This window comes from Symphalangus syndactylus, chromosome 3 (assembly GCF_028878055.3).
Source record: "Symphalangus syndactylus isolate Jambi chromosome 3, NHGRI_mSymSyn1-v2.1_pri, whole genome shotgun sequence".
Taxonomy (NCBI): domain Eukaryota; kingdom Metazoa; phylum Chordata; class Mammalia; order Primates; family Hylobatidae; genus Symphalangus; species Symphalangus syndactylus.
Window position 1 is genome coordinate 7,613,699 of NC_072425.2, and position 21,804 is coordinate 7,635,502.

General features: G+C 60.2%; 4 protein-coding genes across 13 annotated transcripts; 2 read left to right on the forward strand and 2 right to left on the reverse strand.

Annotated features, from left to right (window-relative positions):
* The first annotated feature begins 447 nt into the window (after positions 1-447).
* Positions 448-2,644, forward strand: RNF208 (ring finger protein 208). 2 transcript variants are annotated; one of them, XM_063636671.1, is made up of 2 exons: positions 448-983; positions 1,160-2,644. In XM_063636671.1, the coding sequence occupies exon 2, from the start codon at positions 1,686-1,688 to the stop codon at positions 2,469-2,471; it is 786 nt and encodes a 261-aa protein (XP_063492741.1). In that variant the 5' UTR covers positions 448-983; positions 1,160-1,685; the 3' UTR covers positions 2,472-2,644. The 2 variants fall into 2 exon arrangements, with proteins under 2 accessions (XP_063492741.1, XP_055126213.1); XM_055270238.2 differs by having other exon boundaries at positions 649-909.
* An 890-nt stretch (positions 2,645-3,534) lies between these two features.
* On the reverse strand, positions 3,535-6,366 carry LOC129478257 (RING finger protein 208). Its single transcript, XM_055269885.1, has 2 exons — positions 6,119-6,366; positions 3,535-5,219 (listed from the first exon to the last, which is right to left on the reverse strand). The coding sequence occupies exons 1-2, from the start codon at positions 6,364-6,366 to the stop codon at positions 4,295-4,297; spliced, it is 1,173 nt and encodes a 390-aa protein (XP_055125860.1). The 3' UTR covers positions 3,535-4,294.
* Positions 3,535-17,471, reverse strand: NDOR1 (NADPH dependent diflavin oxidoreductase 1). Of its 9 annotated transcripts, none has more exons than XM_055270257.2 (14): positions 17,208-17,456; positions 16,809-16,886; positions 10,173-10,270; positions 8,955-9,053; positions 8,765-8,866; positions 8,422-8,631; positions 8,106-8,227; positions 7,779-7,999; positions 7,595-7,702; positions 7,276-7,390; positions 7,004-7,150; positions 6,792-6,910; positions 6,622-6,716; positions 3,535-6,538 (listed from the first exon to the last, which is right to left on the reverse strand). In XM_055270257.2, exons 1-14 carry the CDS (start codon positions 17,340-17,342, stop codon positions 6,394-6,396), a joined length of 1,794 nt encoding a protein of 597 aa, XP_055126232.1. In that variant the 5' UTR covers positions 17,343-17,456; the 3' UTR covers positions 3,535-6,393. The 9 variants fall into 9 exon arrangements, with proteins under 9 accessions (XP_055126232.1, XP_063492747.1, XP_055126235.1 ...); XM_063636677.1 differs by having other exon boundaries at positions 5,794-6,538; positions 6,644-6,716; positions 17,208-17,443; XM_055270260.2 differs by having other exon boundaries at positions 5,794-6,538; positions 7,276-7,369; positions 17,208-17,442.
* Positions 17,472-17,708: 237 nt separating this feature from the next.
* On the forward strand, positions 17,709-21,756 carry TMEM203 (transmembrane protein 203). The gene is made up of 2 exons (XM_055270266.2): positions 17,709-19,019; positions 21,199-21,756. The coding sequence occupies exon 1, from the start codon at positions 17,709-17,711 to the stop codon at positions 18,117-18,119; it is 411 nt and encodes a 136-aa protein (XP_055126241.1). The 3' UTR covers positions 18,120-19,019; positions 21,199-21,756.
* Positions 21,757-21,804: the final 48 nt, after the last annotated feature.

Genomic DNA, 21,804 nt, shown 5'->3' on the forward strand with positions numbered 1-21,804 from the left:
GGCAGGGAAGCCCCGGGTGAGGAAGCGGAGAGGCCCGGGCCTGCGCGCTGGAGTGCCAGGGGCCACCCTGTCCGGGCAGGTGCGGTCCTCAGGGCCGCCTCCGCCCCACACTAGGCTGCCAGCCTGTCCTTCGCGCACTCCCACCGGGCCCGTCCGTCCACCGGCCTCGGCCTTCTGATCCGCTCCGCCCGCCCCGCTCTTGCCCATTAGGGTCACAGCGACCTATCTGAGCTACGGCACCGGGCACAGGCGGAGCTGGAGGACTCGGGGCCTTCCCATGGGGTGGGGGTCGGGGTTAGGCACCGGTGGGCCCTGGGACCAGCTCCCCTGGGATCCTCCGCGCAGGTCCCCTCCTTCTCACTCCAGCGTCCTGAGGCCTCCTAGTGTGAGGGAGGAGAACAGCCGGATTCCCCTCCTGAATTTGGGGAGGGTTTGACCAGGACCCAGAGTCAGCCTGGAGAGAACTGGGGGCGACGCGGGGGTCCTGCCCCCCACGCAGTCCGCGGGCGAGGGCGACGCCGGGAGCGGACCGAGGGGCGGCCGAGAGGCTGGCCCCGCCCTGCGGACCCCGCGCGGGTCCCCAGACGGGGGGTGGCGCTGCGGGCGCGGGCGGGCGCCGCGCGCACTGCGGTCCCCGCGCCTCCGCCGCAGAGCGCGCCACGCTCCGCACGCACCTGCCGCCGCCGCCGCCGCGCCGAAACCCGCGCCCCGCGCCCCGCGCCCCGCGCCCGAGCCCGCGCCCCTCGGTGCCGCCCGGACCCCGCCATCGCCTGAGGTCGCTGCGGCCGCCGCCGGAGCCGCCAGATCCCCCCCGAGCTGCCGGGCCGAGGCGCGGGCGCCGCGTCCGGGCCTGCCTTTGAGACAACCTCTGCGGCGGCGGCGCGCGGCCGGGACGCCAGGCTGGGGCAGGTGAGCGCAGGGGGCGGGGGCCGGGGGCGGACTCAGCGCCCCTCCCCACGCGATGGGGGTCGGACCTCGGGAAGGTGCGTCTGGCCTTGGAGGCGGGGACCGGGGAGGGGGTTGGGTTCTGAGGCCCGCGGAGGTCGGGATCCCACGGCTGAGGTCAGGGTCAGAGGTCGGATGCCCGGTCCTTTGTGCAGGGCGAGGGCTAGGGTAGGGGTGGCCTGGGCACTGCCCTCATGCTGTCTCTCACCTGCAGCTCAGGCCTGGCCCAGGCCTCGCCTCTGCTCCTGCCGCGGAGCCTGCCGCCCGGGTCCTCCTGCAGCCAGCGCTTCGGCTAGCTGCCTTCCCTGGGCGCCCTGTCCTGGAGCCATGGGGCCCACCCCGGCCCTGCCTGCCCCGATGTCCCGGCCCGCGATCTGCTGACCTCGGCTGCAGGGGGAGCCCCCCCCGCGCCCCCTCGCCAGCCTCAGCAGCCAGAGACCCTGGGTGAGACCCTGGGCCAGACCCCCAGCCCAAGGCAGCCTCCCACCCCTCCCTGCCCTCGCCTGCCTCCCCCTCCCCCACCCCTTCCTCCTCCTCCCAGGACTGGACCAGAGAAGCCACTGTGGCCACTGGGGGGGGCCCTGCGCCCCCAACTCTCGCCGGCTGTCCCTAGGAGTCCAGGGGCCGGCCGGGGCCCCCCCCAGGCCTGGCGGGACCAGGATGCTGCCCCGTCACCTGCCCCGCAGCCCCACACAACGCCCCCACCCACCCGAACATCCAGTCTGACTGGAGACAGCCGGATGCCCTCTGACCCCGGGCCCGAGGCGGGCAGTGGTTGGCCGGGGCTCCTCATGTCCTGCCTGAAGGGCCCCCATGTCATCCTCAAGATGGAGGCCATGAAGATCGTCCACCCTGAAAAGTTCCCTGAGCTACCGGCTGCCCCCTGCTTCCCACCTGCTCCCCGGCCCACCCCAACGCTGGCACCCAAGCGTGCCTGGCCCTCAGACACAGAGATCATTGTCAACCAGGCCTGTGGGGGGGACATGCCTGCCTTGGAAGGGGCACCCCATACCCCGCCACTGCCACGGCGACCCCGTAAGGGAAGCTCGGAGCTGGGCTTTCCCCGCGTGGCCCCAGAGGATGAGGTCATTGTGAATCAGTACGTGATTCGGCCTGGCCCCTCGGCCTCAGCGGCTTCTTTGGCAGCGGCAGGCGAGCCCCTGGAGTGCCCCACCTGTGGGCACACCTACAATGTCACCCAGCGGAGGCCCCGAGTGCTGTCCTGCCTGCACTCTGTGTGTGAGCAGTGCCTGCAGATTCTCTATGAGTCTTGCCCCAAGTACAAGTTCATCTCCTGCCCCACCTGCCGCCGCGAGACTGTGCTCTTCACCGACTACGGCCTGGCCGCGCTGGCTGTCAACACGTCCATCCTGAGCCGCCTGCCGCCTGAGGCGCTGACAGCCCCATCCGGGGGTCAGTGGGGGGCCGAGCCCGAGGGCAGCTGCTACCAGACCTTCCGGCAGTACTGTGGGGCCGCGTGCACCTGCCACGTGCGGAACCCACTGTCCGCCTGCTCCATCATGTAGTAGCGCCTGCCCGCCCGCCACTGCCCACTGAGCCTCGCTCGCTGCTTCTTCAGGGACCCGGCCCTGCCCTGCCGCCCGCCGACCCTTCCTTCCCCACCATGGCTTCCGGCCCCACCCCGAGTGGCATTGTCGCTGCAGCCAACTTTGCCATTAAAACTCTTTGCCAAAGTTTGCACCTGTTCCCTGGACTGAAGCTTGCTCCTGTGGGCTGTGCTCAGGCCTGGGCCTAGGGTGGGCACCCAGGGCTGCAACCCAGACAGGGCCCAGCTTGGAGCTGCCAGAGAGAGGCCCAGTGTTGCTCGGGGTGGGCCTGCTCTGAGCACTGGGGGCCGGGCTGGGCTGTGCATGCAGCTCACGAGGGCCGGGTGGGCTGTGAGTGTGGGTGCAAACCCCCACATGTACAGAGTGGGCTGCTTGTGTGCGCCTGGCAGGGCTACGTGGTGGGTGTGCAGAGCCACCCCAACTGAGCAAAGAGGACATTTTCAATGGTGTGGGGGTGCCTGTGTGGGGGACAACTCAGTTGATTTCCCTCCTGGTGCCCACCTGGACCTGAGCACCCACCTGGGTCTTCCAAGGTTGTGTGGGAGTTGCCTTTGGGCGTCTGTGCAGGGATTAGGGACAAAGACTGGCTGAGATGGTGGTAGGGGAATAAGGACCCAGCGCCTCCTGTCTGGCACCTAGACCACCTGGGTGTGAGGAAGAGCCCGCCCCAGGCTGGGTGCAGTGTTTCACGCCTGTAATCCCAGCACTTTCGGAGGCCAAGGCGGATGGATCACCCGAGGTCAGAGTTCAAAACCAGGCTGGCCAACGTGGTGAAACCTCTTCTCTACTAAAAATACAAAAAAATTAGCCAGGTGTGGTGGTGCACGCCTGTAATCCCAGCTATTCAGGAGGGTGAGGCAAAAGAATTGCTTGAACTCGGGAGGTGGAGGTTGCAGTGAGCAGAGATCGTGCCACTGCACTCCAGCCTGAGTGACAAAGTGAGGCTCTGTCTCAAAAAAAAAAAAAAAAACCTGCCCAGATGGTGAAGATGGGGTAACAAAGACAAGTAGTAACAATGGCATCCCCAGGAGCTGGTTTATTGAAAGCTGCTTCATGTTCAAGGCTCAGTGCTCCATCTCTCGCTGGGCCACCCGATGTCTCCATCCCAGGCGTGGCAACATGAGGGTGTGCAGGGGCAGAGCTTATGTTCCAAGGCCTGGGTGGGCCCTTGTCCCCTGCAACACAGGCCAGCGCCAACCCCCAGCTGGTCTGGGCCTGACCACGTGGGGAGAGGAACCTTTGCAGGCTGCATTTTCACAGCATGGGCCCCTCCCCCGGCTGGCCTGACCTTCAGGGACACACGCTGGCCCTTATCTGAACACAGGGTGGGTGGAGTCTCTGCCCTCTCCAAGGAACTGACTCACTGCTATATCTCTGTTCACCTTCATGCCTGCTGTGCTTGGCTGGCCCTCGGAGGGGGAAGTGTGGCCAGCGTCAGCCCGTGGCCAGTACGGTGCCCGTCTACCGCAGGGTGAATGGGGTCCTGCTCGCAGACCTTCCTGCTGGGCCGGCCTCCTCCAGGAGCTGTCCTTGGGCACTGGTGTCCTTGGGTTCAGCTAGTGTCTGGGCAGCAGTGCAGCCATGGACTCTGGCAGGGTCAGGCCTCTGGGTAGCCCTGGTTGTGGGTTCAGCAATGGGAGGTCTTGATTGAAGGCCACCGCCCTGGACCCAACCTTGGGTTTTTCCAGCCTGGTCATCAGGCCTCATAGCACCCAGGCATTGGGACAGGGGCCAGTCTGGGCCCCCTGGCCTGTTGGCGTCGGGGCTGTCCTGGGCTCTGCTCAGCGGCCGGAGCGATCCAGGAGCATGAAGAGCAGTCCCAGCAGCAGGAGCGGCGTGAAGACCAGCAGCAGCCCCAGAAGCTCAAGAGCCAGCAGGCTCAGCAGCGCCAGGCGGCGGGCACAGGGTCCCTGCTCCCGCAGAGCCCAGAGCCGGGCACCCAGGCAGGGTGGACAGGGCAGGAAGGGCAGGCAGCCCCGGCCGCCCACGGGCCCTGCCAGGAAGCGCAGCTGGTAGCGGTGCTCCAGGGAGCCCCAGGGCCCAGGGTTTCGGTGCTGGGGTGCAGAGGCCTCTCGGCGGGGCTGGCGTGAGGGCCTGTCGGCCTGTAGCAGCTCCTCCTGCAGCCGGCAGATCTCCCACTCCAACATGGGTGTCTTCTGGCGGCACAGCGGGCAGCGCACCTGGCCCAGGTCAGCACTGGGGGCCGATCCCAGCAGCCTGTGCAGGCAGCCTGCACACAGGCCGTGGCCACAGTTCAGCAGGGCCAGGCGGTGCTCTCTAGGCCCGTAGGGCTCTGTGCAGATCGGGCACTCCTCTTCCCCCTGCCCCGCTGCCTGCTCTCCCCCCTCCTCCTTCCAGGTTGGAAGGGCCCAGGCACCCTCCACAGCCACGGCCCCCAGCAGGGGCTCACTGGCTGTAGTCTCAGCACCTTGGGGGTGCCCGAGATTATCCCCTTCACTTGCTGGTGCTTGGCACAGAGGGTCCAGGCACTCAGGGCCCAGAGAGGACCCAGGTGGACTGACAGGCCCAGAGCTGGAGTCGGCCAGGTGGAGGGTGGTGGCCCCAGGGCACAGTTCAGGGGTGGTGGCCCTGGGGCAGGAGTCAGGATAGGAAGGCAGGGACCCCAGGGCGGCGACAGGGGCGGCCCTCAAGGGGAAGCAGGGTCTGGGCTCCACCAGGGCTCTGGCACTGACCTCCCGGCTGGCTCTCCTCACGGCAAGTGGACTTTACTGGGGCCCCAGCAAGGCCGGCCTGCTCTAGGTGGATCCTGGGCCCACACGGTGCCCTCCCCAGCCAGATCTGGCTGGAGCCCAGCCTCAGCCATGTTTAGTCCTGTGCCAGCGACCCGCCGACCACAGATCCAGACTCCGAGACAGCGAGGTGGGTGTGAACAGCCACTGGACTCCTCCAACAGGACTTTCCTTCCCAGTGCCTAAAGCCCCTCCCAGGGGCGGGGCTGCATCACCACGCCCCCTCCCACCGCTCCTCTTTCCGGAAGCCTCGGCTCCCTAGCGGCACGGATGGCTTTGCTCCGCCTTCCCAGCACCTGCCCAGAACCCAGTCCTGGCGATCAGATCTTAGCCGACCCATTAAGCCCTTGAGAACGAGGCAGTCAGAGCGCATATCACATTAGAGGCAGACAGAAGAGCTGCAGAGGCCACTCGGGTACAGGCAGCCCAACAAGGGTGCACCCACCCATCCAGCACCCATGGCGCCCACCCATCCAGCACCCAGCACCCAGGGCACCGGGAGGAGCTAGAGGAAGGAAGGAAGCCTGTGCTAGAAGTAGCCACCCAGAGGCCACCATTTACTGCAAGGGCTTTTCTGGGACCAGGAGAGGAAGAAGCTGCTCTGGCCTGGGACACCCCCACTGCTCTCAAGGAGCTGGCATCTTAGTGGCCTCTGAGCCCAGCGTGAGCCCTATGGGAGTGCAGGGGCAGTGACTGGAATGTGCTGCTCGACAGGCTGCAGCGGCTGAGGTGGCCCCAGGGCAGAGGAGTGCAGTGCAGCCTCGTGGGTGCCCTATGCCACCCCTGGTGCTCATTGGGCTGCTGATGCCGTCCTGGGTCACTGCACTGGCAAGGTGGAGCGGTCCAGGCCACCACCTTGACCGGGAAGGGGGTTGGGGGATGAGGACACAGCTCACTGTCAGGGTGGGGGAGCGCAGGGCTGGCTGGGCAGAGGCTGCAGTGGGGTCAGGGCTCAAAGGGTGGGATGCAGAGTCAACGGGAATGCAGCTGTGCTCGGGAGCTGGCTGTTCCCAGAGCACCAGCTGGCTGGTCCGAGAGGAAGGCAGCTGCTGGCCAGGAGCTCCCTCGTGGATGCCTTCCTGGGCTCCCGGGAGGATGGCCATCAGAGGGGGCACGTGCAGCCGTGGGCCTCAGGCCCACGTCTCGGTCTGGAAGCGCCGTGTCCGCTGGAGCCTGGCTAGATACGCGGCTGCGTCTGGGCTGCAGAGTCCACCCTCCTCCTGGAAGATGGACATCAGGGCTTCCGAGACGTCCGCTGGCATGGACTTGGCATTGCTAGAGGGGCAGGTCGCAGAAGGCTCAATGAGGCCCGGCACTCAGGGGCTGGGCCCACTCCTGCTGCACGCAGGCCAGCTCACCCTGCTAGGTAGAAGTATGCACCCTGGCGGTCCAGCAGTTCCCACACAAGCGACCCCAGCTCCCGGAGCCGGTGCTGCACATATACTTTCTGCTCCTGTAGGGCAGAGAACAGGGCTGGGGGCTGAGTCTGAGCCCCCTCCACTCCTTTCCCAGCCCCTAGCATACACACCTGTTCCCGGGAGAAGGCAGGGACGAGGGTCAGACAGTCCCGCTTCTCCAGCTCCTGCCACTCAGCCTCCCAATAGAAGTCTTGGTCCCGCCAGCGGCAGCCAAAAAACAAGAAGTTTCCTAGGGAAATGCAGGGTGCTCTTGGCCACAGGTCCTTGAGGTTCAGCTGGGGAGCCCCGGCCATAACCCTGCCCTGGGACCCTGGGTGCTCACCAGTCTGGCCCTGGGCCACACGCTCCTGGATGGCTGCTCGGAAGGGGGCTACCCCAGTACCAGGCCCCACCATGATCACAGGTGTGTCTGGTGTCTCTGGGAAGGCCAAACTCCCAGGCCGCACCCAGAGGGGCACCCGGACAGGTCCTATTGCAGGATGGAGGTGGCAGGAAGAGGATCAAAGACCTGTGCTGAGTCTGCCAGGGCCCTAGCCCAGCATTTGCGTGAGCATGGGAGAGAAGGGGATATGGGCCCACGGGAGCAGGGGTCACCTTGCCCAGGGTCCAGGGATGCCAGCCAGGAGGAGCAGAGGCCCCGGCGGGGCTCCTTGAGGCGAGTCTGGAACTGCACTACAGCCACGAGGATCTGCAGCCGTGAGGGGTGAGTCTGGGGAGGATGGCGGGGTGGGGGTGGTGGAACGAGGCTGCCCTCACCTGTGCCTGGGCCATGGGCCCCACCTCCCTCCCCCAGAGGCAGTCCGAGTGGGGGAACATCATCTGGTCAGAGGGCAGCCTCTGCTTACAAAACCCCACAGCTCGGGTCCCAGCCTTCCCAGGGCCGGTCCTGGGCTCCACCCACTGGGCCCCTCACCAGCAGAGAGGAGGCGATGGAGAAGGCCCTCGGCCGGATAGCAGGGATGAGGTCTAGCAGGTAGTCGGGAGGGATGGTGGCAGCTGTGTGCGGGAAGTCACAGAGCACCTAGGCAAAGAGAGTCTCAGGGTGGCTGCAGCGTGGCTGTAGCTCAGGGGCTGGGCCTGCCGCCCGCCCGCCTCACCTCCAGGATGGTCCTGCGGGGCCGGTTGCAGTATTCAAAGAGCTCCTCCTGGCCTTGGGCAGAACTGAACTCCAGCAGCTTCTCCCGCTCCAGCTCATGGAGGGACAGACAGGCCAGAAGTTCGAAGAAGGAGCGACGAGGCACGCTGGCAATGTCCAGGTGATAGGACACGAGGTGCCGCATGGAGCAGGGCTGGGGCAGCCTCGTGGGGGAGGAGACATCTGCAGGGTGAGCGGGAGGCCTCCGTGGGCTGCGGCAGAGCCCTTGGGGTGGGGGCCCAGGGCAAGGGAGAGGGCAGAGAGTCGGGGTGGCCGAGGCCAGGCTCACCTGGCTCCCGTGGCTGCAGCGTGAAGAGCTGGTCAGGGTCCAGGCCCAGCACCTGGCAGAACTGCTGGACGTGGGCAGCCGAGTTGGAGGGCTGAATCAGCACCACATCACCAGCAGCAAAGCTGTGTGGAAGAAGCCACCAGGGCCGTGGGGACTCTGTGGGGAGGACGTTGGGGGCCCCGGATGGAAGTCATCCCCTGCAGCCCGGCCCAGCATCCTCCGAACCCCAGACCTACGGCCCACCTCACCCTGCCCTCCTCGGTTCCCAGCAGTCCCCATCGCCCGCTTGGTGTCTTGGGCTGTGCTCAGGCCTCACCTGATGCCAGAGCCCGAGACGTCAAACTCAATCAGCCGAACGTCCTGGAAGTGGGAGGGGCCGGTGACTCTCTGGTTGGAGATCACGGGTGCTAGGAAGGGCTTCGACTCTGACGGGGACTCCTGAGAGCCGGGGTGAGCGACCCGCTGCCCCTCAGAGCCCGTGCTGGGCGCCTCTTGGAGGAACAGCAGAGTGAACTTGGAGGGCAGGCTGTGGGAGGGCACGCTGGTCAGACCAGGACCCACTCCCCAGGGGCCACCCACCCACACGGGAGGGACCCAGGGCGAGATCCCCAGGCCGGGTTGGGTCTGCTGTGTCTGTGGATGACCCGGGGCCCACTCACGGGACTCCAGGAGGGATCTCGGCGAGGCCCGGAGGCGGCGGGTACAGCCCCAGAACCCTGTCCCACAAGTCTCGCAGCCAGGGGTCCACAGCAGCGTCGGGCCTGGGAGGCAGCACATGCGCTGGCCTGAGCGGACCCTGCGTGTGGCCAGACCAGACTGTGGAGGTGGGTGCCACGCCTGCAGACTCACCCCAGCTCATGCTGGTCATCGCCCAGGCACACGGGCAGGAGGGCGCTGCCCCCAAGCTGCAGTAGCCGTCGGTGCAGCTTCTTGGCCACGAAGTTGAACCTGTGGAGACAGTGAGGCTGGTCCTGGGCTGGAGCCTGGGCGGAGAGTGGAGGCTGGGGAGGGCCTCCCTCGGGTGGAAAACACACTCCACGCTGGCCGCACCCTAGGAGGGGGCAGGGCCTCCACACGCCAGGGGCTGCCGAGACCAGGGCAGCTGCCAGGGCCCCAAGCAGCAGGTCCTCTGCTCACGGAGAATGAGCCTGTGTGGGCGGGAGTATGCGGCCTCGTCCCACTGGTGGGCCCTCATCCCTGGGCAGGGACTTCAGGCAGCTGAGGCCTCCAGGCCCCCAGCCAAGGTGTGGGTCACTCCTCAGCTAAGAAACTCTGTGCTGGGGAGAGAGCCAGGCATCGTCCCACGGGTCAGTTTCACTTCTCACTCTGGTTCCGAGAGGCATGACTGGCCCCGGGTCACGCTCCTCCCCGGGAATGCTGTCGGCAGCAGAGCTCCCTCCGTCTCCTGAACGAACACTACATCCCACACAGAACAACGTCATGCACAGAACAACGTCACGCACGGCACAAAACCTCCCGGCAGAACCGGGGTGGGGGGAGCTGTCTCCGATCTTCCCATTCTTTTTCATCTGAAGTGACTGACACCCGGCTACGCAAACGGCTTTTGATGCTCGGTGCTCAGCGGACCTGGGCCCTACGTGGACAGTCGGGGTTTTCACCGTTGCGGGGTCTAAAGATACCATTTGCACACTGAACACGCCACTCCTTGCTTATGCTGCAGAGGAGCACTGTGAAAATGCGCAGGAGAAAAGGCAGAGGCGGCCTCCGGGGTGGCAGGAGCATACAGGGTCCTCCTCCAGGCTCAAAGTCGTGAACACTTCACAGCACGCCTTTTTGTAAGTGGCGACTGGCGCCAGGTAGGCCTGTGTGACGTCAGCGTGGCTCTGAGCCCAGCCCTCTGCCACCCTGCCTGCTCCCCTGTGCCCTCCCCGCAGCGTGAAGCCTGGGGTGCCCACCAGGGAGCGTTGTGGAGAAGCCAGTACCACTGCAAGGGCCCTGAGGCCCGCAGGGGCCGACCCTGGAAGCCGGTCTCTGTCCTCTGCCAGCGCACCTGTTGCTCAACCCCCAGAACTGTTCCGTCCGCCCACTGTCCCATCCCCTACTCACTTGGCATATGAGGAGTCCCCGAGGCCCAGGACGGCAAAATCCATCTGACAGAGGGCAGTGGAGGGCAGGTTCTTCCGGAATATAAACCTCCAGAAGTTCTAGAGCCGGAGGAAACTCCAAGTCAGAGTCCTCAGCCTCTAGGCCAGCCCCACAGCAGGGGGTGAGGGGAGGGTCTCGGGAACAGGCAGGGGGCAGGATGGGGGCAGAATGCAACTGGACCTATCTGGCCAAAAGGCAGGGCCCGGGTCCAGCCTACAGGATGATGGGCACTGGGAGGAGGCAGGGCTGGTCCAGGGCCTGGGGAGGCCAGGGCCCACCCTGCCCACAGGAGCCAGACCCTGCTGTGCACTCCGGGCCTGCGTGGGGCTCCCTTCCTGGGACACCACCCTCCTGTGCCCCAGGCTCTGAGCTGCCAGGAGCAGCTCTGCACTTGATCTCCAAACTGTCCACCGCCCCAGGGGTCCCTCACCTCCACCTGTCATTTCCCAGCCAGACCATGGGCCTCTGCTCCCTGAGTGGGTCTATCCCAGAGGCTCCTATACCCAGACCTCTGAGGTCCATCCCAGGGGCTCTCACACTCAGCCCTCTGAGGTTCCAGTGCCGCTGAGACACATCCCCCTCCTTCCGTGGCTGCAGGACCTCGAGCCAACAGGGTCCAGATCCTCTGGTTCCACATCATGCCTTCCACGGTGGCCTCCCAGCTTGATTGGAGGCCCCCCAAGGAACCTACTGCCCCCTCCGTACCTGGATCCCGGGTGGCCTGTGCGCGTGGTCTTCACCGCCCACCCACCTCCCCTGCCCGTGGCCAAGCATGGAGGCTAGAGTAGGGGCCCCGGGCCCGTGTGGACAGAGAGGCCCTGGCCTTGTCAGTCCACAGCTCTGACCCTGGCCCTGGACCACCCCTGGCCTCCCGGGACCTCACTGCCTCATCAGCTGCCTCTCTGGGCCACGCTGTGTGAGTAAACGTACCCAGCCTCTTGCCCCCGCGACCCTCCCTAGCACCCTGCCGTTGAGACACCCTTGCTTCCTGAATTCCAAAAGACTCTCTTCCCTGCTCCGTTTGGTGAACTTCCTCCTTCCCGAGAAAAGGGTTCCGGAGAGAACATTCCTGTGACTTTTCCCTCACTTGAATGGCACGTGGCTGGGTCTGTCCTGGGCTTGGCACCACCGCTGAAAAGCCAGGGCCCCACTTGCCGCCCTTAGGGTGTGTAGGGCACTCTGTCCCCAGAGGCTAAACCCACAGTGACATGCCCCGGGGGGAGCCCTTTCATTCTCAGCAGGGCCCTTCCTGGGCATGGGGCTCTCTGGCCGCAGACCCAGCTTTGGACATCATTACTCTCCTGGATAACTTCCTCTCCACCGTCGTCTTCTCATTCTGAGGCCACTGGAATTATCTTTGAATTTTGGTATCTGCTTCCTTCCATTTTCTATCTTGCTTTTTGTCATACTTTCTAGAAGGATTTCTCATCTTTTTTTGAGATGGAGTCTCACTCTGTAGCCCAGGCTGGAGTGCAATGGCGTGACCTCAGCTCACTGCAACCTCTGCCTCCCAGGTTCAAGTGATTCTCCTGCCTCAGCCTCCCAAGTAGCTGGGATTACAGGCGCGCGCCACCACACCCACCTAATTTTTGTATTTTTAGTAGAGACAGGGTTTCACCATGTTGGCCAGGCTGGTCTCGAACTCCTAACTTCAAGTGACCCACCCACCTCGGCCTCCCAAAGGGTTGGGATTACAGGCGTGAGCCGTTGCGCCTGGGTTTTTTTGTTGTTGTTGTTGAGACAGGGTCTCATTCTGTCATCCAAGCTGGAATGCAGTCTTGAAATCACAGCTCACTGCAGCCTTGACCTTCTGGGCTCAAGCAATCCTCCCACCTCAGCCTCCCGAGTAGTGGGGATTATAGGTGTGTGTCTCTACGCCCAGCTAATATATATATATATATATATATATATTTTTTTTTTTTTTTTTGAGACGGAGTCTTGCTTTTTCACCCAGGCTGGAGTGCAGTGGCTCAATCTTGGCTCACTGCAAGCTCCACCTCCCGGGTTCACGCCATTCTCCTGCCTCAGCCTCTCCGAGTAGCTAGGACTACAGGCACCCGCCACCACACCCGGCTAATTTTTTGTATTTTTAGTAGAGACGGGGTTTCACCGTGGTCTCGATCTCCTGACCTCGTGATCCGCCCACCTCGGCCTCCCAAAGTGCTGGGATTACAAGCGTGAGCCACCACGCCCGGCCTCAACGCCCAGCTAATATATTATTATTTTTTTTTTTGTAGAGACTGGATCTTGCCATGTTGCCCAGGCTGGTCTCAAACTCCTGGGCTCAGGCAATCCTCCCACACCCTGGCTTCTCAAAGCGCTGGGATTCCAGGCTTGAGCCACTGCACCCAGCCTCTTCTAATCTTTTAAAGTTTTTTCATGTCCATTTAAAGAACTATTTCTGGCCAGGTATGGCGGCACACACCTGCAAACCTAGCACTTTGGGAGGATGAGGTGGGCAGATTGCTTGAGCCCAGGAGTTTGAGACCCCATCTCTACAAAAAAATACAAAAAAAAAAAATTAGTTGCATGTGGTGGTGCGCACCTGCAGTCCCTGCTACCCATGAGGCTGAGGTGGGAGGATCACCTGAGTCTGGAAGATCAGGGGACAGTGAGCTGTGATCACTGCCACTGCACTCCAGCCTGGGCAACAGAGAGAGAGCTTTGTCTCCAGAAAAAAAAAGAGAAAGAAAAAGAACTGTTTCCCGTTCCTGAGCCTCCAGCTTTGCCCTCACCCCACGGGGGTCACATCCTCAGCTGCTTCAGCCTCTGCCCGTCTCTACCTGTTACGCGGGTCCTTCCTTGGGTGGGGTGTGGTTCTTCCTGGTGCATTTGTTTTTACCCAGGCTGAAGTGCAGTGGTGTGATCTTGGCTCACTGAAATCTCCGCTTCCCGGGTTCAAGGGATTCTCCTGCCTCAGCCTCCTAAGTAGCTAGGATTACAGGTGTGCGCCAATACACCCAGCTAATTTTTTGTATTTTTAGTAGAGATGGTGTTTAGTCATGTTGGCCAGGCTGGTCTCAAACTCCTGACCTCAGGTGATCCACCCGCCTCGGCCTCCCAAAGTGTTGGGATTACAGGCGTGAGCCAGCACGCCCAGTGCCCCGTGGGTTTCTTCACCAGACAGGCAGGGACCTGGTCACTCAGCCTTTCACTGTGGTTCCTCTGTTTTCTCCTGTCTGCTGCTGGGGGCACCTGCCTCATCTACAGCATCCTCAGCAAGCAGCCAGGGTCCTCCTGTTTCGCTGTGGATAGAGAGCCAGCGTCCTCCGGTTTAGCTATGGACAGCCACTAAGACTCGCCCCTGCCTCCGAGGCCATGGGCCCTGGGTCCATGGCCTCTTCAAGGAGCTCCCAGCTCCTGCTGTGGGCATTAGCTGCCCCCTGCAACTCCTGGTCTTCTCTGTGGGTGCCCATGCTTGGGACTCTTCCTTTCCTCGTTGACCTGCGTCCCGGCATGAGCACCAGCTTCCTGCCACTGGCTGACTGAATGCCCAGCCCAGCCCCAGTCCCTCTTCTCTCCCACGCTCTGGGGCTTCCCTATCCCACCATTCCCCTCCCCAGCCTGTGCTCCACCCTGAACCCCCTTCTCTTCCATCCCGCTCTATCTGAGACCCCTCGACCTATGCTCAGCTCTCCCCCAAGCCGCTGCACATCCCCTGCCGTCCCTACTCAGTCTTCAGCCTCTTTCTCCCGTCTCTCCCGTGCCAGCAATTAAACATGCCAGGTTTCGGCCGGGTGTCTTGGTTCACGCCTGTAATCCCACCACTTTGGGAGGCTGAGGCGGGTGGATCACGAGGTCAGGAGATCGAGACCATCCTGGCTAACACGGTGAAACCCCATCTCTACTAAAAAAATACAAAAAATTAGCCAGGCGTGGTGGCAGGCGCCTGTAGTCCCAGCTACTTGGGAGGCTGAGGCGGAAGAATGGCGTGAACCCAGGAGGCGGAGCTTGCAGTGAGCTGAGATCGTGCCACTGCACTCCAGCCTGGGCAACAGAGCAAGACTCTATCTCAAAAAACAAAACAAGACAAACAAACAAACAAAAAGCAACAACAACAACAAACAACAACAAAAAAAACATGCCAAGTTTCTCCCATCTTTTTTTTTTTGAGACAGGGTCTTGCTCGGTCGCCCAGCCTGGAGTATAGTGGTGTGATCACAGCTCACTGCAGCTTTAACCTCCCAAGTTCCAGAGATCCTCCCGCCTCGGCCTCTGGAGTAACTGTGATCACAGGCATGAGCCACTACATCCAGCTACTTTTTGAATTTTTTGTAGAGATGAGGTCTCACTATGTTGGCCCAGTCTGATCTTGAACTCCTGGGCTCAAGCGATCCTCCCACCTCAGTCTCCCAAATTGCTGGGATTATAGGCATGAGCCACTGTGCCTGGACAAATCTCTCTCATAAAAAACTCCTTCTTTTTAACTCTTTAGCCTTTTCACAGCCAGACTTTTTTTATTTATTTTTTTTTTTGAGATGGAATCTCACTCTGTCGCCCAGGCTGGAGTGCAGTGGTGTAACCTCCGCTCACTGCAAGCTCCACCTCCCGGGTTCACGCCATTCTCCTGCCTCAGACTCCCAAGTAGCTGGGACCACAGGTGCCCGCCACCACGCCTGGCTAATTTTTTGTATTTTTAGTAGAAATGGGGTTTCACACCGTGTTAGCCAGGATGGTCTCGATCTCCTGACCTCGTGATCCACCTGCCTTGGCCTCCCAAAGTGCTGGGATTACAGGTGTGAGCCACAGTGCCTTTTTTTTTTTTTTTAACGGAGTCTAGCTCTGTCGCCAGGCTGGAATGCAGTGGCGCAATCTCAGCTCACTGCAACTTTCGACTCCCTGGTTCAAGCGATTCTCCTGCCTCACCCTCCCGAGTAGCTAGGATTACAGGCACGCGCCACTGCGCCCAGCTAATCGTTGTAATTTTAGTAGAGACGGGTTTCACCACATTGGCCAGGCTGGTCTCGAACTCCTGACCTCGTGATTCGCCTGCCTCAGCCTCCCAAAGTGCTGGGATTACAGGCGTGAGCCACCACACCAGGCCCGCACTCAAGACATTCTTAAAAGATGCTCTCCACTCACTCTCTCAGTTGCTGATCTCCTGTAATCTGGCTTCTCTTCCCCACGAGCCACTGAAGCTGCCCTTCCTGGTATCACCAACAATCCCTTTGCCAAGAAACCCCATGGATACCTCTCAGGCTTTATCTTATTCGACTTCTGTGCAGCTGTACATGCCGGAGCCCTTCCTGGAACACCCACTCCCCAGTCCTCTCCTTGGGGTGCTGTGCCCTCCCTTCTAGCTGCTTGGTCACTCTCCTGCCCTCCTGTGCTCTAACGTTCTGGGCAGCCCGTCCTGTGGGGAGAGAGAAGCTTCCTCTTCTCACACTTCTGTATTGTGGCTACCTCAACACCTACCTCTGCCCCAGGATCTTCCTTGGAGTGCTAGTCCTACTGCACTTCTCCACTTCAGTGTCTCCAGGTTCCCTTCCTGCACAGCCCCCTACTCCCACCCTGTTCTCTGACTTCTGTGGATGGAACCATCATCCACCTTGGTTCCAGAGCCCAAATCCCTGTCTCGATTCTGCTTGACCTATCGGGTCCGTTCCATGTCCCGGGGACTCTCTCTTCCTGACACCCCTGCAATGTGTCCACTTCTATCTTCTGCCACCACCTTAGCTCAGACCGGTAGCATCTCCTGCCTGTCCTGTGCATCTCATGGCATTATTCTTACTCTGCTGCAGACCAGTGGCGGTTCTGCTAGCATAGGAACATGACTGTGTCACCCCTACAGTTCCGACAGCCCTTCATTTCAAGCCCATCTGCCTTGCTGTGGTTACTCAGGCTCTTTGGACTGGGCCTGGCTTCCTGCCTCTCTTCTCCTCCCCTCTTGCCCCAGTGCACTCCTCAGCTTGGCCACCCTGAGCTGCTTTCCACTTTTCACACAAGCCAAATCATCTTTTTCCTCTGCACAGACTGCTCCTTCTTCCTTGGTGCCTGACTAGCCCTCACGCATCCTTCCATGACTCAGCTTACACTCTTTTCTTCCAGAAACCTCTGCCTGGGCCCCAAGGTTGGGTGAGATAAGGCTCGATGCCCCTTATCAGTGCTCCTGTGACAAATGCTACTTTCCCCAGCAGCAGGTGTTTGCTGGCACTGTCATTGCCCGTTAGCTGCTTCTGCTACAGTGTGAACTCTGCCAGGATGGAAATACGGCTGCTGGGTTCACAGCTGGATCCCCAGCACCAGACTGTGCCAAGAATAGAATAGGTGCTTAAAAGATGGTCAGAGAATTCAGCAAGGTTCCCTGAGGGTCATACAGTCTAGAAATACACACAAGACCCAGACTAGATGCACATATAGATAGCCCTGGAAAAATAAGAAAGGTTAAAATGGGTAATAAGGCTATTCGGTGGCTACGAAGAGTTTATTAGAGAGGGCAACCGGAGCCCCCAGCTCCAGTCACGGACGTGCTCTCAAATCCACCTCTGAAGGTGCATGAGATAGAGGAGAGCTATTTACTGCACCTAGACTCCAGACAATGAAAACGGGGTGAGGTCGAGGGCAGGGATCTGAAGAGCCGCATCAGGCCAGCCTTACCTTCATGTTGTCAGGCGGGTCTCCTTGGCCTGCAGTTGCACAAACAAATATCACCAGGGGCTCGTTAATCAGATTCACCTCAACAAAAAGACACACACACGTAAGACCTCCGGCTGTAAGGACCAGGCGTCCTTCCCAAAACTTGACCCCCTTCTCCTTCACTCAGGCTGACAGGGCAGAGGCATTTATGTGAGCAGCCAGACCGTCTTCTCTTTCAGGTTCCAACCTCCTCCAGGTGCTAAACTGAACTCCCCTTCCCAAGTCTCCCCTTTCCCTAAATCCGCCATAAGGGAAAGAACCGCTCTCAGAGAAAATGCAACGCCTTTTGGGTCGATGACCCCGAGAGGCGGCACGCCAGGCCTGCTCGTCCCCCACGCCGAGGCCCTAGCGAGCCCTCACCACCGGGTAGGAGTCCAGGGCCTGCACCCGGCAGCCAAGCCGCCGGCGCTGGGCCTCGCGACCCAGTCTCTCCGACACATCCTGAGCCGTGCCTGTCTGGCTGCCGAAGAGCACCAGAAGCTGCGGGCTCGGCATCTGGGAGCGCCCGAGGGTGTCCTGGTCTGAGACTAAGAACTAGAAGGCAGCTCCCCCGGGCCGGGTTGCAGGGACCGCTCCGCCTTCCGCCTTCCGCCGTCGACCGGAAGTGACGCACTAGGGACGCGCCCGGTGGGGGCATGGCGTCCAATCGAGGCGGGCGTCCACGGGCGGCCAGGGTTGAGTCCCGGGTCGCGGCCGGGGGATTACCGGCGCACCAGGGCCAAGGGCTGGGGCTGGCGGGGCCGCTCGCTGCCTCTCGCTCGCAGCAGCGGCGGCAGGCGCGGGCGAGGGCCACGGGGGGAGGAGACGCAGCCCCGCGGGTGGCACTCTCGGCCGGGCCCCGGCCCGCGCTCAACGGGCGCGATGCTCTTCTCGCTCCGGGAGCTGGTGCAGTGGCTAGGCTTCGCCACCTTCGAGATCTTCGTGCACCTGCTGGCCCTGTTGGTGTTCTCTGTGCTGCTGGCACTGCGTGTGGATGGCCTGGTCCCGGGCCTCTCCTGGTGGAACGTGTTTGTGCCTTTCTTCGCCGCTGACGGGCTCAGCACCTACTTCACCACCATCGTGTCCGTGCGCCTCTTCCAGGATGGAGAGAAGCGGCTGGCGGTGCTCCGCCTTTTCTGGGTACTCACGGTCCTGAGTCTCAAGTTCGTCTTCGAGATGCTGTTGTGCCAGAAGCTGGCGGAGCAGACTCGGGAGCTCTGGTTCGGCCTCATTACGTCCCCGCTCTTCATTCTCCTACAGCTGCTCATGATCCGCGCCTGTCGGGTCAACTAGCCTCACCGAGGTGCCGGAGAGGGAGCGCTGGACGGCTAGAATGTTGACCTCGCGCCGAGGGCCTACTTGCGCCGCACCGGAGGAGAGGCTCTCTAGTCTGAAGGCACCGCCTGCTTGCGCCGAGCTGAGTGCCCGGTTTCCCTATTCCAATCCTGTTTGAAATGGTTTCTTCAGCAGGGCTTAAAAGAGCAGCCTTCATCCTGAAAATGTATTTCCTTTTGTTTAATGCTTTGAATAGATAATCCTGAATTGAGGTCATGAGGAGGCCCCCAGGCCAGACAGTCCTGAACCCCTCTGACACTTGGAAACTGAATATAAGTAAAATGTCCAGGTGGACTCTGCGTATTTCCTGTGGATCCTGGGAAAGTGCTGTTGCACAAAGGCTGCAAAGCTGGACGCAGGAGTGTCCTCCAACCAGCAGCGCTGACCTAAGAGCTGCCTGTGCCGTCTATCCAGACGAGGCTTCGGTAGATGCCTTTGTTAGATCTGTCAAATGTAAACGAGCTTGTATCTCCTTCCCTGTGCCACGAGAGAGATTGGCTTTTTATTCCAGTCTAGGCAGAGACAGAAGAATGTTGAATAAGAGCACGATTAGGATCCTGTCTGGTTATTTGTTGCCCGAGAAAAGAACTCTGCTGTCCAGGCACTGCTTGGCTTCCTATCCCAGCAAAGACTGCAGTTTTGTGGACTTCTGACCACCTTGTGGCTGGCACTCTTAGCACACCTGAGACAGATTTAAGCCTCCCTAAGAGACTGAAGAGAGGAACAGGTGTCGGATACTCATAGGCACTGAGACCTACAAATGGGAAGCTTGTGAGTGGCCCAGCTTTGTTGGCCTACGAACTTTGGTTTGATGCCAGTCAGGTGCCAAATGAGAACCTTTGCTGAGATGCAAATAAAGTAAGAGAATGTTTTCCTGAAATGAATAGTGGTTGCCTGTAACCCTCAAGGGTTAAATAGGATGAATATTGAGATACCCTCTGCTACATGGTGTAACTGGTTACAGAGCTGCAGTTTTAAATGGATTGAAACCTGTGGCTAGAGCTTAGTGGATGGTGGTGGTGGGAATCACTTGTTCTGGAGAATCCCTCCTTCCTGCTCTAGGAGGTGGGTAACTCAGGCACCCCCCCTCCCACCCCGTGTGAAGACAACAGTCTGGGCTCATGTTAAAGACCCGTTGAATAGTTTGTGACCCCAGAGCCCATGGCTTCTTGCCGGTGTGTGGTCCTTGTTGGCACTCTGTAGAGCAGGGATCAGCAAACAAGGTCCTAAGGCCTGTTTTTGTATGACCCTTGAGCTGAGGATGGTTTTTACACCCCTAAATAATTAAAAGCAAAAGCAGGCCGGGCGTGGTGGCTCACACCTGTAATCCCAGCACTTTGGGAGGCAGAGGCGGGCAGATCACAAAATCAGGAGATTGAAACCGTCCTGGCTAACATGGTGAAACCCTGTCTCTACTAAAAATACAAAAATTAGCCGGGCGTGGTGACAGGCGTCTATAGTCCCAGCTACTTGGGAGGCTGAGGCAGGAGAATGGCGTGAACCCGGGAGGTGGAGCTTGCAGTGAGCCGAGATCACGCCACTGCACTCCTGCCTGAGCGACAGAGCGAGACTCTGTCACAGGAAAAAAAAAAAACAAAAGCAAAAGCAGAACTTGTGACAGAGAGTGAATATGACCCTCAGAGTCCAAGGTCTCTTAATTGGCACTCTTGGCCTTTGGGGCCAGAAGATTCTCTAGTGAGGATGCAGCCTGTTTCGCAGTGCTCCTGCCTCTCCTGGGTAGATGCCAGTAGCAACCTTCACTTGTGACAACCAGATGTTTATCCAGATATTGCTAAGGGCCCTGGGGAACAAAATTGTCCCTGGCAAAAACCAGTGGGCTAAAATATTTCCTGTCTGAGGCCAGATGCGGTGGCTCACACTTGTAATCCCAGCATTTTGGGAGGCTGAGGTGGGCAGATCAAGAGGTCAGGAGTTTGAGACCAGCCTGACCAACATGGTGAAACCCCGTCTCTACTAAAAATACTAAAATTAGCTGGGCATGGTGGCGCATGCCTGTAATCGCAGCTACTCAGGAGGCTGAGGCAGGAGAATTGCTTGAACCTGGGAGGCAGAGGTTGCAGTCAGCCGAGATAGCACCACTGCACTCCAGCCTGGGCGACAGAGTGAGACTCCGTCTCAAAAAAAAAAAAAAAAAAAAAAATTTCCTATCTGGCTCATTACAGAACAGGTGTGCTGACCTCTGCTCTCATGCATCAGCCTGGCCAGCGGGGTGCGGTGTCAGCCCCTGTCTGGCATGTGTGCTTAGTTGTGTAAACCATGGAGGGGCTTGCGTTGGAGGCAGCTTATCTGGTTTGTTGCACAGCTATGACAATGTTTCCGGCCTGGGATTGGCATAACTTTTGTCAAAGCCAGATTCAAGCTAAACAGCGGGAGTGAGTTTCCTCATAATGTTATTTATTTCTAGATTTTGTGTTTTGTGTGTTCCCCTGTTTTATTTTGGTAGTTCAGAATTGGGCAACCCTATTAGGGTAGAAGTGATGAACATCAGACGCTTCCTTTAGAAAGGTGATTTGAGGAGGGCCCTAAGGGAGGAGACACTTGGCTTCTGGAAGGCTGAAATGAAAGTTTATTCTGGCTGGGCCCAGTGGCTCACGCCTGTAATCCCTGCAGTTTGGGAGGACAAGGCGGGCAGATCACGAGGCCAGGAGTTCCAGACCAGCCTGGCCAACATGGCGAAATCCCGTCTCTACTAAAAATACAAAAATTAGCCGGGCGTTGTGGCAGGCGCCTGTAACCCCAGCTACTTGGGAGGCGAAGGCAGGAGAATCGCTTGAATCCGGGAGGCGGAGGTTGCAGTAAGCAGAGATCATGCCACTGCACTCCAGTCTGGGTGACGAGCAAGACTCTATCTCAAAAAAAAAAAAAAAGAAAAAGTTTATTTTCTCCAGCTTAATGGAGTGGCAGGAGAATAAGGCAAGCATTAAGCTAGCGGCTGCTGCAGACTGTCATGGGGCACAGAAGCTGAGAAGGGCATCCCCAAGTAAAAAAAAAAAAAACCTGTTGTGCGTCTTTGCAGAGACCCAGGTGACCTTGGTGTGGGAAACAGCAGTGTCTACTGAGCAGGCTGCTGACTGCAGGGCAGGTGATGGAAAGAAGGTGATGTCCGTGCACTCCAATTCCCCTTCTCCCCATGGCTCCAAGCGATCTTCCTATTGTCTGCAGGCTTCAAAGACGGGGAAGCACTCCGAAGCCCTCCCTGGGGCAGAAGGGCCTTGTCAGCTGGGAGGCTGTGCCCTCAGGGTCATGGTATCTGGAGCCTTGATGGGCGGACGTTCAACCGATGGGAGAGGAGTAGCCTTAACGTGGCGGCAGAGTGGAGTGATCAGACACAGGGTCGGCCCTATGGGGCCTACCGTTACCCTGGCTTTTTTTTTTTGGCTCTTAAGGCATTGGAGAGCTGTCCAAGCATGCAGGGCCCTGCCCTGGTGAGCCTGCTTGCGTGTGGCGGGAGAGGCTGCTTCCTTTGTGCCTGCTCCTGCAGATGCTTTTTGGGGACCACGGATGGCAAGGTTGGGCTAAGAGGCTCCCACCTGGGCAGCCTATAAAAACTAGGGATTTCTGAGGAACTGGTTCGTTGGGGCTGCTCCGGGCTCCAGAATTGGCATTTCCAAGCCCCGCAGGC

What these genes read in the sequence shown, in the direction of transcription:
- RNF208 (XM_063636671.1), top strand. Translation starts at nt 1,686, where the DNA reads ATGCCCTCTGACCCCGGGCCCGAGGCGGGCAGTGGTTGGCCGGGGCTC.
- NDOR1 (XM_063636675.1), bottom strand. Translation starts at nt 17,342, where the DNA reads ATGCCGAGCCCGCAGCTTCTGGTGCTCTTCGGCAGCCAGACAGGCACG. An exon ending in GGGGACTCCTCATATGCCAA is followed by an intron (nt 9,054 to 10,172) that starts GTGAGTAGGGGA and finishes CTGTCTCCACAG; the next exon opens with GTTCAACTTCGTGGCCAAGA. An exon ending in ATCCCTGGACCCTGGGCAAG is followed by an intron (nt 7,151 to 7,275) that starts GTGACCCCTGCT and finishes ATCCTGCAATAG; the next exon opens with GACCTGTCCGGGTGCCCCTC.
- LOC129478257 (XM_055269885.1), bottom strand. Translation starts at nt 6,366, where the DNA reads ATGGCCATCCTCCCGGGAGCCCAGGAAGGCATCCACGAGGGAGCTCCT. An exon ending in CAACCCCCTTCCCGGTCAAG is followed by an intron (nt 5,220 to 6,118) that starts GTGGTGGCCTGG and finishes TGCCGTGAGGAG; the next exon opens with AGCCAGCCGGGAGGTCAGTG.
- TMEM203 (XM_055270266.2), top strand. Translation starts at nt 17,709, where the DNA reads ATGCTCTTCTCGCTCCGGGAGCTGGTGCAGTGGCTAGGCTTCGCCACC.